Raw genomic sequence first — 16,222 nt, 5'->3', positions numbered from 1 at the left:
AGTAGAACTGCCCCAGAGTTTCTAAGGAGCGCCTGGTGGATTCAAACTGCCAACCTTTTGGTTAGCACCCGTAGCATTTAACCACTACACCACCAGGGTTTCCACCTTAATATGAGGTGGCAAAATGCCTCAAAGGAAACAATCAGACTCATCAGTGTTAGAGCATCAAAACTACAACATTTTTAAGTGATACTATCTCTCTGGCTTAGGAAGTTTACAGTTTATTTATCTGGTGGCACAGCGGTTAAGCACTTGGCTGCTAACTGAAAGATCGGCAGTTCAAACCCACCAGCTGCTCCGGGGCATAAAGATGTGACAGTCTGCTTCCCTAAAGATTTATGGCCTTGGAAACCCTATGGGACAGTTCTACTCTCCCTACAGGGTTGCTAGGAGTCGGAATTGACCCAATGGCAGTGGGATTTTTTTTTTTTTTTTTGGTCTCTAGTCAAACGACAGGTCATATCTAACATCTCAATATATCTTGAATTCATTCCTATCACCTTCATGAAAAACGATCACTCATTTATTGTAACCATCACTGAAGCAGAAACATCCAAAGTAACCATGCTATCCCCTTTACCTAATAGTTCTTTAAAATGACATACCACTGCATATTAGAAACTGATGCAAAAATCTAACTGTTGTACATGAATCATCTGCTGATTTTTATTGCTTAAATTAAAGCCCAGTTCAACAACCTAATTGCTTATTGACTTGGTAAGAAAAATGAAGATCTGCATTTTATACCCTTAGAGAGTCTGTTTATAAACCTTCTTTTCCTCACTGGCCTATGGAATTCTGTGTATCCATACATGGTCAAATACAAAGAAGTCAGCAACATGTGGAAGAAATCTAGAAAACATAATTGTAAACTAGTGTCATTCACAAGATCCAACTGTATCCTGTCATCTGGTTTTGCAAGTATCCTCACGGGATCCATGGAAAACAAATTAGCCCAAGTTCAGGAATTTCAAACTTTTCTTAACAAATCTATTCCAAATGGCTATTTTCCCATGCACTTTACTTTAGCAGGTCACATCAGCATACTTCATGGCATCACTCAGAGCTCTCTAAGTTCAAATGCATAATTTAGTACTGAAAAAATAAATCAAGGGGATTTTTAACTGTTTTTCCCTGGAAAATAAATAAAACTAAAGCTCATTAAATTTTTATACTATTAATTTACTGAGGACTCTTTTGGCTTCCCAAATTCCAGAAATCCAAGGCACTCATTTTTCTACTACTGTTTAGTTTCTCAGAGCCCTTGTGGCACAGTGGTTAAGAGCTTGGCTGCTAACCAAAAGGTCAGCAGTTCAAATCCACGAGCCAGTCCTTGGAAACCCTATGGGTAGTTCTACTCTGTCCTATAGGGTCGCTAAGAGTCGGAATCAATTCAACAGCAAAAGGTTTGGTTTTTAGTTTTAGTTCAGTTTCTCAATCTAAAAAAAAAACTCCAACTTTTAACGAACGGGTTTTATTATAAGCTTCATAACCTGAAGAGAGCTAAATACACTAAACTTTTCTAACTAATGTTAAAGAGTCATTTAGTGAGGTAAATAAATTTAGTTACCTCAGTGTTTGTAATTAACTCAATATAAATCGCTGCTGCCTTTCAGTGTTACTTAAATATTTAAAATTTTGAGGAGAGGATTACAATCTCCTGTTAAGAACTCACCCCTACCTATGCTTCCTCAGGAGGTGGGCATTATAAGCAAAGCTCTGAAGAGACTTGAACAGCCTGCGATGTTCTGCTTAACTCAAACACAGGAACTATCTATTTCAACGATTTAATAGCTCAAAAGATAAACATCATCTTAACTACTTCATCATGTTCCACAAAAAACCCAAAAGAGGCAACGACCAATAGTACAACAATTATACCTAAAGGCTACTTGCTTCTCATCAAGATACAGAAGTAGTTTACTGAGAAGAAAGTTGATCCCAAGATTCCAATTCCGTCTTCTACTCTCTGAACTTCATTCCCCATCTCCTTACTTTGAGACTTCAAGACCCCTGCCCCCTTCATTTTTTTATTAGCAACTCCCTCCCCCAAAACTTTTATTTCTTTCCCTTTCCAGCTCAGATCTCATTATGAATTAAGCCATCTATCTACACCAGGAGGAGCCTTGGTGGCTCAGTGGTTAAAACACTTAATTGCTAACCAAAAGGTTGGCGGTCGGAGCTCACCAACTACTCCATGAGAGAAAGATGTGGCAGTCTGCATCCGTAAAGATTTATAGCCTTGGAAACCCTACGGGGCAGTTCTACTCTGTCCTATTATAGGGCTGCTATGAGTTATGAGTCGGAATCAACCTGACATCAGTGGGTTTGGTTTGGTTTAGCCACACTATAAAATTCATGACTTTTAATCTCAGCAGGCATTTCCCTGCTGCCTGATAATCCTTTTATGTTCTCTGTAATCTCATGCCTCTCCCATTTCCCAGTATCGCTATTTTAAACCTTTACTACTCTTTCCAAGTTCTCTACCTATTATCATTGGCACCATGCTCAGCAAAGTACCACACCTTTTTTTCAGAGAGCATCCCCAATTTGAATCAGCACTGAGACGTCTCTCTTGTTCAGTGGAATAAGTTATCTCTTTCTTCCTAAGGCCTATTCCTCAATCTATGTTGGGGATCTGATCACGTTTTATCTTAAGGTCATCTTGACAACTAGTTAGTCTACCAAAAAACCAAACCAAACCCACTGCTGTCGAGTCGATTCTGACTCATATGTAGACCCTATAGGGTAGAGTAGAACTGCCCCATAGAGTTTCCAAGGAGCACCTGGAGGATTCGAACTGCTGACCTTTTGGTTAGCAGCCGTAGGCACTTAACCACTGTGCCACCAGGGTCTATTTCCCCTAAATCTTCAACCCTCTCTTTTCTTAGGGACTGGACTCTCTACAGGATATAAACATTCTTAGGTCTCTTTTGGAAACAAAAACCAAAATACTTTCTCAGCCTCCCACACTCACCTTTAGGCACTCCTTTCCATCCCTTCCTTCATAGTCACACTCACCTTCACTGCCTCACTTCTCACCCCACTGCTCTCTGGCCTTTTATCCCTATTACTTCATTAAAATCTACCTTGCCAAGGTTGCATCCAAAGCACCTTACAGCAGCATCTTTCTCACTAAATTATAATACTTTGTCTATGTTTTCCACTTGATTCTGAGATCCTTGATAACTGTGACTTGGTACAAGACAAGCATTCAAATGTCTGCTGTGTGAAAGACTGGTTCAAAAATAGCAAAAATGGACCTACATCTACAGAAGAGGTTCCTATGCGGAGTGCCAGAGAAATGTTTCAAGGAGTTATTTTAGGGTCAGGATTCATTGCTTTCACATTTTCCTACCTACCAATTTTTTGTACCCACTTAAAATATATTAGTGATTTACAGGCTTAGAGTCCTGGGTGCCACAAACAGTTAAGCACTCAACTGCTAGCCAAAAGGTCGGCGGTTAGAACCCACCCAGAGGCATCTCGGCAGACAGGCCCGGCGATCTGCTTCTGAAAGGTCACAGCCTTGGAAACCCTATGGAGCAGTTCTACTCTGCACGCATGAGGTCACCGTGAGTCACAACTGACTCGACGCCAACTAACAACAAAAGGATTTCAGAGAAGAAAAAAATTTCTAAAGGGAACCTACAAAAGGTTGCCAACTAATCATTAAAAAAAAAAAAAAAACTATCACTGTCATCATCTTGCAGAAGAATTCTCTTAAGAAAAATACAAATGGACTTAATCTCAAAGATAGTCTTAAGAAAGAACAGCTGGCAATCTTTCAATGATAAATAAAATATGATTTTAAATGTTCAACAAAATCATCAAATTTTATCATACATACAACTTTGTGTATGTTTTTCTTGTAGAAATTTTGTCAATCCAGGTATCTATATTTGAGACTGGAACATGAAATTGAGCTAAAACGTCCTATTTTTTTCTATTACTTCATTTTAATTAGTTGATTAGTAGAAAATATGTAACAATGAATGAAAATGGAAGCAAAGAGGTGCCATTTAATTCAATTTGAAATATTCAGAAAGAACTGAGAAAAAGAACCAAGGAAAAACAGTCCCCTCTCTTACTTTCTCCCCCCAGAGCCAGGATGAAACCAGTTTGCAGCAAGCCAGGAACATTACAAAGCAATGGTTCTCAAAGTATAGTACACTAAACAGTAGCAGCATAACCTGATAATTTATTAGAAACGCAAATTCTTTGGGCCCTGCCCCAAACCTACCGAACAGCAAATTCTGACAAGGGGGCTCAGGAATCAGTGCAGCAATGTTTCCAGGTGAGTGTGACGCAGTAACATTTGAACGTCTGGCATAAAACACTCCAGGACTGGTGCTGGGACACACCTAGTGTTGCACAGCACAGGGTCCTGAGGTCCAAGATGCAGCTCAGTTTATCTTAGAGGGCTTCTATCTCATACTGAAAACTTCATTCAAATTAGAACCACTGACATATAGAAGCCTCAGAATCATCTGTTTAGCATAGACAGTTTCTCCTTCTCTCTAAATTGTGAATGTGAAGAAATGCCTCCTTTAAGAAACAAGTGCTTTGTAAATACATGATGCCCAGAGAAAAGATTATGAGATCATGGTCTTTACATTTCACTCCCCATTCTACCACATCACAGGAGATAATTTTTTTGGACAGGTGAAAATATTCTAGAAAGCCTACAGGGTCAGGAAAATGATAAATATCTGCCTTTTAAAACTTAGGATTATATGTTTCTACTGGCCTAACACAGCCAGGCTGAGATGTAATACTGATGACTACTCTCCTGCACTAAGAAAATTTATGAACTTCCTAGAGCAGATCATTTACTATACTACTGGGCTTGGGGAGGAGTGAGCCAGCTATAAATGTTGACTATACTTTATTCTCTAACTATGGGCTGGCAATTAGTGGAGATTAACAGCTAAGTGTGGTTAGGTTTGACTAGAGTAGAAGAGTATCATGCCAGTACCACTGTCATCCTAGGGTGACTAGACATATCCAAGGCTGCACTTCTCTGAGTAGCAACTTCAGAGACTTGGCACTGGGGGAGGAGGGGTTTGGAGACAGACTTCACTAAAATAATACTGTCAGCCACTAAACCAATAAGAACATAATAAGCCCGGGGCTGGGGGGCGGGGGGAGAACAAGTATCCGTAGCTGCTACATTATATAAAATGCCCACCTTCAAACAAAAAATGAGGCAAGCAAAGAACAGGAATGTATGACCCACACACCAGAAAAAAGCAGGCAACTGAAACTGCCTGTGAGAGTGACCAGATGTCGGATTTAATGACAAAGATTTCAAAGTAATCACTGTAAATATATTCACTGAATAAAAGGAAAAGGAAAACGTCGCATCAAATAGAAAAAATCAGTAAAGAAGCAGAAATTTCAAAAAAGAACAAAATGGAAATTCTGGAGTAGAAAAATACAGTAACTGATATTAAAAAATCCACTAGAGGGACTCAACAGTAAACCTGAACTGGCGGAAGAAAGAATTAGCAAACTTGAAGATAGAGCAATACAGATTATGCAAACTGAAGAAGAGAGGGGGGAAAGTATGAAGAAAAAAGTACACAACCTCAGAGAAATATGGGATACCATTAAGTATCCAACATATGTGTAATAGGAGTACAAAAAGAAAAGAGACAGGAGAACAAAAAAATTTGAAGAAATAATGACTGAAAACTTCCCAACTTTATAGAAAAACAACAACTTATATATCCAGGAAGATCAACAAGCTCCAAATAGAATAAACACAAAGAGAACCATATCATAGTAAAATGCTGAAAGTCAAAAACATGGAGAAAATCTTGAAAGCAGAAAGAAAGCTTCACAAAAGAGACTCAATAAGATCAACAGCTAACTTGTCGGCTGAAACAATGGAGTACAGAGGGCAGTAAGATACCATATTCAAAGTACTCAAAGAAAAAAAAAAAGCCATCAAGCTATTGTTAAAAAATGAAGGCAAATTAAAGACTTCAAAACTGAAAGAATCCATTGCTAACAGACTTACTTGCCTTGCTAGGAATACTAAAGGAAGTTCCTCAGGCTAAAAACAAGTTTACCCAAATTGACATGAACAAGCAAATAGCACTAGTAAACATTAACTATGGAGTTATAATACATACTATCGATACATATGCTTTTCTCTTAAATGATGTGAAGAGCAATTGTATAAAACATGTACATAATGTGTTTTGGGGCCTTTAACATGTGGAAACGTAATATATGTTACTATATTTGCAATAACAGCACAAAGGAGGCGAGTGGGAGCAAAGCTGTGATAGAGTAACGAAATAAAGACAAATCGTAATACTGTTGGGTTTGCAACATTAAAAAATGTAACACAGGCAGTCCCCAGGTTACTAATGAGATCTGTTCCTTAGTCTGTATATAAGTTGAATTTATAGGTAAGTCAGAACAGGCAAATATGGTTCTTATTTACCATCAGTTAGTCGAATAGTTGTATCAGTATATAAAAAAAATATACTGAGACATATATTTTATCTTTCTATACATATAAAATACTTAAGAAGCACTTTCAAACCGTGCAATGTTTTTATGAGCATCACAAAGTAGTGCCCAGGTTCATTACTACAAAACCACTGTATGTACTTGACTTAAATTTTTAGTGTAACAGGCATTATGGCAGACTGTTCTTAATACGAGTTGTTCCTTAAGTTGGACGTTTGTAACCCAGGCACTGTCCGTAAATAAAACAACAAAACCACAAAAAAGGAACAGAACTATATAGGAGTAACATTTCTATATACTAATAGATTTAAGTTAGATTTAAATCTAAAGCTGATTCTGGAAGGGGTGTATGTATTTTAAGAACTATCTATGTGGGATCAAACTGAAAACAGCAACTCTAAAGATCCGCCAGGAACCTTGGGGGCAGTGAATTTATGTTAATGGCGGGGGGAACTGAGAAAAGGAGGGTGAGAATGGTTGCACAATGTGAAGAATGTAATCAATGTCACTAAATGGTACATGCGGAAACTTGAATTGGTGTATGTTTTGCTGTGTAAATTCTAACAACAACAAAATAAATAAAATTATACATGAAAAAAGAGGGGATTAGGCTCACTCTCTCAATGGGAGGAATGTCAAATAATCTGTAGACATGTTTTAAGTAACTCACATTTTTTAAAAACGAAGACAAGATAGTTTTGAGACCATCAAAACAAATTTGGCATATGGTAAACTCTAAATCAACCACTTAAAAAAATAAAAAAACTCAAAAAATGTAATGAAATAACAATAAAATTAAAATGCCATGCTAGAAAATATTTACTAAATGCCCAAGAAAAGAGTAAAAGAGGAACAGGAATAGAGGAACCAAAGGCATGAGAGATATAGAAAACAAAAAGTAAGAGGGTAGACATAAATCCAACCGCATCAATAATGACATTAAATGTCAATGGATTAAACAATCTAATCAAGAGGCCAAGATTATCAGACTGGATAAAAAAACATGATCCAACTATATGTTGTCAACAGGAGATACACTTTTGAGTCAAAGATATAAGTAGGTAGAAAAATATATACCATGCAAACAGAAGTCACAGGAAAGCTGGATAAAATATACTTTTAAAAACATACTTTAGAAAAAGAAGTTACCAGAGATATTTTATAATGATATAAGGGTCAATTCATCAGGATAATAGCAATTATAAATATCTCTGCACCCTGTAACAGAGCACCAAATTACATAAAGCAAAAACTAACAGAAACGAAGGAAAGGAAACAAGAGTCAATTCAACAATAATAGCTGGAAACTTCAATACCCTACTTTCAATAATAGAACAACTAGCAGAACATTCCACCCAACAACAGAAGATACATTCTTCTCAAGACCACATGGAATGTTCTCCAGAACAGACTACATGCTAGTATAAGGCAAACCTCAGTAAACCTGTTGTTGTTGTTGTTGTTGTTAGGTGCTATCGGGTTGGTTCCGACTCATAGCGACCCTACGCACAACAGAATGAAACACTGCCCGATCCTGCGCCATCCTTACAATTGTTGTTATGCTTGAGCTCACTGTTGTGGCCACTGTGTCAATCTACCTCGTTGAGGGTCTTTCTCTTTTCCGCTGACCCTGTACTTTGCCAAGCATGATATCCTTCTCTAGGGACTGATCCCTCCTGACAACATGTCCAAAGTATGTAAGGTGCAGTCTCTCCATCCTTGCTTCTAAGGAGCATTCTGGTTGTACTTCTTCCAAGACAGATTTGTTCGATCTTTTCACAGTCCATGGTATATTCAATATTCTTCTCCAACACCACAATTCAAAGGCGTCAACTCTTCTTTGGTCTTCCTTATTCACTGTCCAGCTTTCACATGCATATAATGCAATTGAAAATACCATGGCTTGAGTTAGGCACACCTTAGTCTTCAAGGTGACATCTTTGCTTTACAACACTTTAAAGCGGTCCTTTGCAGCAGATTTACCCAATGCAATGCGTCTTTTGATTTCTTGACTGCTGCTTCCATGGCTGCTGATTGTGGATCCGAGTAAAATGAAATCCTCGACAACTTCAATTTTTTCTCCATTTATCATGATGTTGCACACTGGTCCCATTGTGAGGATTTTTGTTTTCTTTATGTTGAGGCGTAATCCATAGTGAAGGCTACGGTCTCTGATCTTCACTAGTTAAGCGTTTCAAGTCCTCTTCACTTTCCGCAAGCAAGGTTGTGTCATCTGTATAATACAGGTTGTTAATGAGTCTTCCTCCAATCCTGATGCCCTGTTCTTCTTCATGTAGTCCAGCTTCTTGGATTATTTGCTCAGCATACAGATTGAATAGGTATGGTGAAAGGATACAACCCTGATACACACCTTTCCTGCCTGTAAACCACTCAGTATCCCCTTGTTCTACCCGAACAACTGCCTCTTGTTCTATGTAAAGGTTCCTCATGAGCATAATTAAGTCTTCTGGAATTCCCATTCTTCGCAATGTTATTCATAACTGTTATGATCCACACAGTCGAATGCCTTTGCGGAGTCAATAAAACACAGGGAAACATCCTTCTGGTATTCTCTACTTTCAGCCAGGATCCATCAGATATCAGCAGTGATACCCCTGGTTCCATACAGTCTTCTGAAACCAGCCTGAATTTCTGTCAGTTCCCTGTCAATACACTGCTCCAGTCATTTTTGAATGATCTTCAGCGAAATTTTGTTTGCATGTGATATTAATGATATTGTTCTATAATTTCCACATTCTGTTGGATCACCTTTCTTGGGGATAGGTATAAATGTGGATCTCTTCCAGTCAGGTGGCCAGGAAGCTGTCTTCCATATTTCTTGGCATAGACGAGTTAGCACCTCCAGCGCTGCATCCATCTGTTGAAATATCTCAATTGATATTCCGTCAATTCCTGGAGCCCTGTTTTTCGCCAATGCCTCCAGAGCACCTTGGACTTTTTCCTTTAGTACCATCAGTTCCTGATCATATGCTCCCTCTTGAAATGGTTGAACGTCGACTAATTCTTTTTGGTATGATGACTCTGTGTATTCCTTCCATCTTCTTTTGATGCTTCCTGCATCATTTAATATTTTCCCCATAGAATCCGAAGTATGTTCTCTAGAAGAATGGCCCTCAGCTGACAGCCAGTAAGAAAACAGGGATCTCATTTTACAAGGTACGCAGCCCTGCCAACATCTTGATTTTAGCCTGGACATGTTTGACTTCTGACCTACAGAATTGTAAGATAATAAATCTGTGTTGCTTATGCTGATTAATTCTATGAGTCGGAATCAATCCACAGGAACAGGTTTGGTTTTTTTCGGTTTTATGCTGATTAAGGAGCCCTGGTGGTGCAGCAGTTAAGAGCTCATCTGCTAACCAAAAGTCTGACAGTTCAAATCCACCAGCTGCTCCTTGGAAACCCTATAGGGCAATTCGACTCCGTACTACAGGGTCGCTATGAGTCAGAATGGACTCGATGGCGATGGGTTTGGTTCCTTTATGTTGATTTAAAAAACAAAGAAAAGAATGATACAGCAAAGATAAGGATTTAACAAAGATGAAGGTCTAAAATTCAAAGGAATGACAAAGTTGCAGTATAATCACAAATAGTGAGAATTTGTCAGTTCAAAGAATAATTCATAGAATCAATACATGATTAAAGTTTATATGAGAGATTCCTTAAGACGAAAAAAAGTTGCTTTAGGAGAGATAAAAAGCATAAATCTTATACCCATTTAACCCATTGCCATCAAGTAACCCTATAGGACTCATAGTGACCCTATAGGACAGAATAGAACTGCCCCATACAGTTTCCAAGGCTGTAAATCTTTACAGAAGCAGCTGGTGGGCTTGAACCTTCAATCTTTCGGTTGGCAGCTGAGTGCTTAACCACTGTGCCACCAGGGCTCCTAAATCTTATACAGTAGTTAGTACATTTGAAGAATCTACTATCCTTGGGGCAATATTGACTGGATATTTTAAAATCAAGTTTTTACATACATGCATGGAGGTTTAATCCACAAGAGTAAAGTAAGTGAAAGTAGAAATGTTTCAGAAATACACTGTTAGAAAACCTGTTTATATGTGGGGTTTTTTTTTTTTTAACACATTATAATATTCTGAATAAGTATCAAAATATATCTTATGGAGAAAAGCAATGGTCTCTCATATATTAAGAAGCAGGTTTACAAGTCAGTTGAAAGTCAGACAAGTTAATTACTAAAAACCAAAGTTAGGTAGTTAATTGTGATTAATCAACACTTAGCAGTCAAAGGCAAAGGAAGACATTTAAGCCTTCTTGAAAGAAGGTGAATTAATTCCTCTCATTAGTGAAAGGCTGTGGGGAGATTCTCATTGTTTACAGGACATGGTAGAGATAAGATCTTTTCATTTTTGCTAAAGCCCTTGCAGGACAAAGTCTTATCTTTCCTCATATAAAGAAAAGACATCTGGGATCTGTAAGTGACTGAAAAGTTGAATACCTGCTAGATAAATACAAAACACAGGTTATTTAATGAAAAATACCATAGGGTTTTGCCAACCTCGCTAGGTAAACTGAAAACCTTGGAAAGGAAAATTCAGAGTGACATGTCTATTCAAGATCAGGGTCAGAAACAAGGTTATCTTGATGACCCGTTGCCAAAACCAAACCCGATGCCATCAAGCTGATTCTGACTCATAGTGACCCTACAGGACAGAGCAGAACTGCCCCGCAGGGCTTCCAAGAGCAGCTGTTGGATTTGAACTACAGACCTTTTGGTTAGCAGCTGAGTCTTAACCACTGTGCTATCTTGATAAGTGCTCATTAAATTTAAGAATTCCTTATCTGGGAAATGCAAATCAAACCACAAAATCAAAACGACTACACATCAATAAGAATGGTTAAAATTAAAAAATAACACCAAGAGTTGGCAAGAATGGACAGCAACTAGAACTCTCTTAGTTGCTGGTAGAAGTATACAATGGTACAACCACTTGAGAAAAGTAGTTAGCAATATCTACTAAAATTACGTATACCCTACACCTCAGTAAACCTACTCCTGATTTTACATATATCCAACAGAAATGAGTGCCTATGTCCACCAAAGACATGTACAAGAACATTCACATTAGTCAAAAATTGAAAATCCAAGTGCTCATCTATAGAAAGGATAAACTGTGATACATTCATAAAATGGAATATTTTATAGCAATGAAAAAGAACAACAATATCCAGTATGAATATCACAGACAGAATCTTCAATGAAACAAGCTAGACACAAAAGCGTACAGGCAGTCCCTGAGTTACGAATGTCTAACTTACAGACAAGTTGTACTTGCCCTTTAACGTAATGTAAATTTGCCCTCACTCTGAAACAACTGCACATTAAAAATTAAGAAGCACTAAGCTAGACCAAAAACAGCTTGAGAGCCGATTCTATCACGTGGTGTTATTTCACTGATTAATACAGGACACTGTATTTAAATAAGAATAGCTTTAATGTGAATTATGTTTCCTCCAACTCTTTCTGCAATCCTCTATAGCTGTGCTACCCAAAATGGTAGTCATTAGTCACTTGTAGCTACTGAGCACTTGAAATGTGTCTGGTGCAACTGAGAACCTGACTTTTTAACTTTATTTAATTTTAATTGACAAACTTAAATAGTCACATATGCCTAACGGCTACCATATTGGACGGTGTGACTGTAGAGGTATTACTTACTAAATCAGTGTTGTTTCTAGGAGAGTTCTGAGGACAAATCTAGATGGTTCTGATCAATACACATTTTTCTTATTAGCTGCCCTTCTCCTAAGAAAACAGTCTGCTTTTACTTCATGAATAGTCATGTTTACCCCTTTACAGCAGCTAAAGCCAAATTTGAAACTCACCTGTAGGCAACCATTATAAATGTTATGTGTTTCATGTGTGTTAACATTACTCTACCTTCATCATCAATTAACAATACTAATATACATACCTGTACAGTCTTTTTTATCCTATGGGAAGGACCAGGGTACTCTGGAGAATACAAATCTGTGAGGAATAACGAGTTGATTAACGTTGACTTTCCCAATCCAGATTCACCTGTAAGAAAGAGGGGAAAACAGCTGTTAAATCCAGCTTCTTTACTCATTTTAAACACTCAACCAATGCTATACTCAAACTTGCTTTATTTAAGTACTTCTTGGTGCGAAAAGGATGTGGCATTAGAAAAAATAAAGACCCTCTACTAGAATAAGTTCTTTGCTCTCATTTTATCTATCAAATAAGAGGGGTGGAAAGGTGTTTCTGAGGATTCCTTTCAGTTTTATAATTCTATAATCTGTGGCCTTTAAAAGTAATATATCTAATACAATAATCTCCAATTTTAACTATAATGTTTTTCTACAGTTAAAAGCTAGTTATTAAGAAAACATCTTAGTTGTGTTGTATATTGCTGCTTCAGCAAAATCAAAGGTTAAAAAAAAATGTGTATCTTAATTAGACAATAATGAATAACCAAAGCAAGAAATCATGCAAGTATGAAAAGCAGAAATCTGCTGGTACAAAGAAGAAAAATAAATCACACTGCACCCACTATAAAACTCTGAACCACATGAAATACTTTCCAGCATGCTAATAATATGCTAATAATGCTTACTTGAAAGGGTTAATACTCCACATTACAGACATAATTAATATTAATACACATGCAGGTTGCTCTGAATTTTTTTGCTCCTATAAACAATCCTACAATAAACACTATATGTAGATTGATATTTGTGTACTGTTACCTTGTATTTAGCTTTGTATATTGTTACTTCTACATGTCACATAAATCCCAGGAATGGTACTTTGGGTTCAAAAAATATACACATTTTCAATTTTGATAAACACTACCAGATTACTCCCCAAAAGCTTGTATCAACTTATTCTGAAAAAAGTGTAAGATACATGTATAAGAATGCAGAATTGTATGATTATGTATGAGATCCTTTTCATAGACTAAATTTCAATTATGAAGGGAATAAAAAAAATTATACGGACGGCTGGAAAGGAAAAAGAAAATTATATTTTAGTGATGAGTGGGATGTGGGATTTGCTTCAGAAAGAAAAGAGACAGAAAAACTCAGTGAAAGAATACAGGCTAACAATGAAGAAGAAACAAGATTCCCAAATGCTGACCGCTGAGGATTGTGACAGTACAGTGTAATACATATACTATAGTATACATACAAAAAAAACCAAACCCAACCCGCTGCCTTCGAGTCGATTCCGGCTCATAGCGACTCTATGGGACAGAGTAGAACTGCCCCCATAGAGTTTCCAAGGAGGGCCTCGTGGATTTGAACTGCTGACCTTCTGGTTAGCAGCCGTAGCACTTAACCACTACATCACCAGGGTTTCCATAGTATACATACCAAACCCAAAACCCATTGCCACTGAGTCAATTCCAACTTATAGCAAACCTACAGGACAGGGCAGAACTACCCCACTGAGTTTCCAACGAACAGCCATTGGATTTGAACTGCTGACCTTTTGGTTAGCAGCCGAACACTTAACTACTGTGCCACCACAGCTCCATAGTATACAATATAGCATATATACTCTGAGGATTCTGACAAAAAAGTATAGCAGATAACTGGTCTAGTAGCTGGGAATAAAAACGTGAAAGGAAAAGTGTAAGAATAATATGCTCCATATTTCCCTCTCCCAGAGAATAAAGGGATGTGCTTTTATTTTTAGTGTATAGTAAACGCGTAAGCAGCCAAACTTCCCCTTATTCAGTTTACATCTTTCTTCAAGGCAGCCTTTTGCCTCAGAAGAGACAGGTGGTCATAACTTAGATTCAAAAATCCTAGCTTTGGCACTTAATGGATGTGCAACCTTTAGCACATTATGTGACCTCTTTGCTTCAGTTCCCTTATCTGCAAAATGGAGAGAACACTAGCTGTAATTCCTGAATTGTGAGGACTGAAAGAAATGAAAAATAGCATCCAGTACAGTCTTTCACAGAGTAGGTACTTAGGTCTTTTTAATTCAGAAAAAATTTCCATTGAATTAACAGAAGCGGTGGTGGTGGTGGCGGGACACCAACTTTAAAGAGATTGCCCTGGGCATTCGTTACCCTCCCTATGCTTCTGCCAATCAGTCCAAATCAAGCCGGTTTTATTTACCCCCTTCCTACTTAGCCAAAATATGATGCTGGTAAAACAAATTCTCACAAATTGCTACTTTTTACATGAACACACATACCCTCAAAATTTTAAAACTGTTTCATAAATACCAACTTTAAACTCTCGGAATTATTAGAATTTATATTTTAGGTTACTTACTTCCTACTTGAAGCACTTACTGATGAAGATGAAAGACTACAGCCTTCAGTATAGATTACACCTCAGTATAAAGAAAATAAAAACTCTCATGACTGAACCAATAAGCAACACCATGGTAAACAGAGAAAATACAGAAGTTGTCAAGGATTTCATTTAACTTGGATCCTCAATCACTGTCCACGTAGGCGGCAGTCAGGAAATCAAACAGTGTATTGCACTGGGCAAAGTTGCTGCAAAAGACCTCTTTAAAGATGTCACTTTGAGGACTGAGGTGTACCTGACTGAAGCCACGGTATTTTCAGTCGCTTTATACGCGTGAGAAAGCTGGACAATGAACGAGAAAGACCAAAGAAGAACTGATGCCTCTGAATCACGGTGTTGGTGAAGAATACCGAGTAATATACCATGGACTTCCAAAACAATGAACAAATCTGTCTTGGAAGAGGTACAGTCAGAATGCTCCTTAGAAGCGAGGATGGCGAGGCTTCATCCCACTTACTCTGGACATGTTATCAGGAGAGATCAATACCTGGAGAAGGATATCATGCTTGGTAGAGAGTCAGTGAAAAAGAGGAAGACCCTCAATGAGATGGACCAACATAATGGGTGCAACAATGGGCTTAAACATAGCAAAAATTTTGAGGGTGGTGCAGAACTGGGCAGTGTTTCCTACTGTTGTTCATGGGGTCGCTATGAGTTGGAGCCAACTCAGTAGCACTTAACACAAACCTCCTACTTTCATCTTTACTACCATGATTATCTTGGAAAGGAATTTGGTCAGTTTCCTCAGCTAAGTTTAAAAATGAGGTGGGTGTAAATATCGTATGTAGGAATTATACTGTCATAGCTGATTTTAATAACTTCTAATTTCTTTCATTCTCTATTATAAGAAAATAAAAATACAACATTATTTGTATATCTCTATTTTATAGACTTGCTTTCCTCCCTTTAATTCAATTCAGAGAAATTCAAAAAAGTTATTTTACAATCGACAGATATAACTATAAAACCAAAAAATCCAAACCCACTGCTACCAAGTTGATTCTGACTCATAGTGACCGCATATTAAGTATAGTATATATCTGATTCTGGAGAACTCAGGCTTATTAGTTTTCTATTTAATGACTGAACTATTTGATTTGTGCTTTTGCTTTGCTTTCATCAATTTTCCTTTTCAGGAAAAAAAAGTCAAGGTTGCTCCCATAACTCTAAACTGCATGTATCTCATTTTGTTATTAAAGTTCTAAAGGCTTTGAATTATGGTGCTGGTGAAGAATAGTGAAAGTACCATGGGCTGTCAGAAGAATGAACAAATCTATCTTGGAAAAAGTACAGCCAGAGTGTTCCTTAAAAGCAAGATGGCTTGGTGAAGTAGAGAGTCACCAAAGAAGAGGAAGACCCTCAACAAGTTGGACTGACACAGTGGCTGCAACGA

The 16,222-nt window shown here is 37.6% G+C and overlaps 1 protein-coding gene across 1 annotated transcript in view; it reads right to left on the bottom strand.

Annotated features, from left to right (window-relative positions):
- SEPTIN7 (septin 7) overlaps window positions 1–16,222 on the bottom strand; it is a 72,258-nt gene that overhangs the window by 42,269 nt on the left and 13,767 nt on the right. Inside the window, exon 3 of the mRNA XM_010587172.3 lies at window positions 12,450–12,556. Coding sequence (XP_010585474.2) covers window positions 12,450–12,556 — 107 coding nt within the window. The remainder of the gene's footprint in view (window positions 1–12,449; window positions 12,557–16,222) is intronic.

The sequence above is a fragment of the Loxodonta africana genome, chromosome 8 (assembly GCF_030014295.1).
Source record: "Loxodonta africana isolate mLoxAfr1 chromosome 8, mLoxAfr1.hap2, whole genome shotgun sequence".
Lineage (NCBI taxonomy): Eukaryota > Metazoa > Chordata > Mammalia > Proboscidea > Elephantidae > Loxodonta > Loxodonta africana.
Note: the sequence above shows the minus strand (reverse complement) of the source record. Positions and strands in the feature narration are given on the sequence as shown.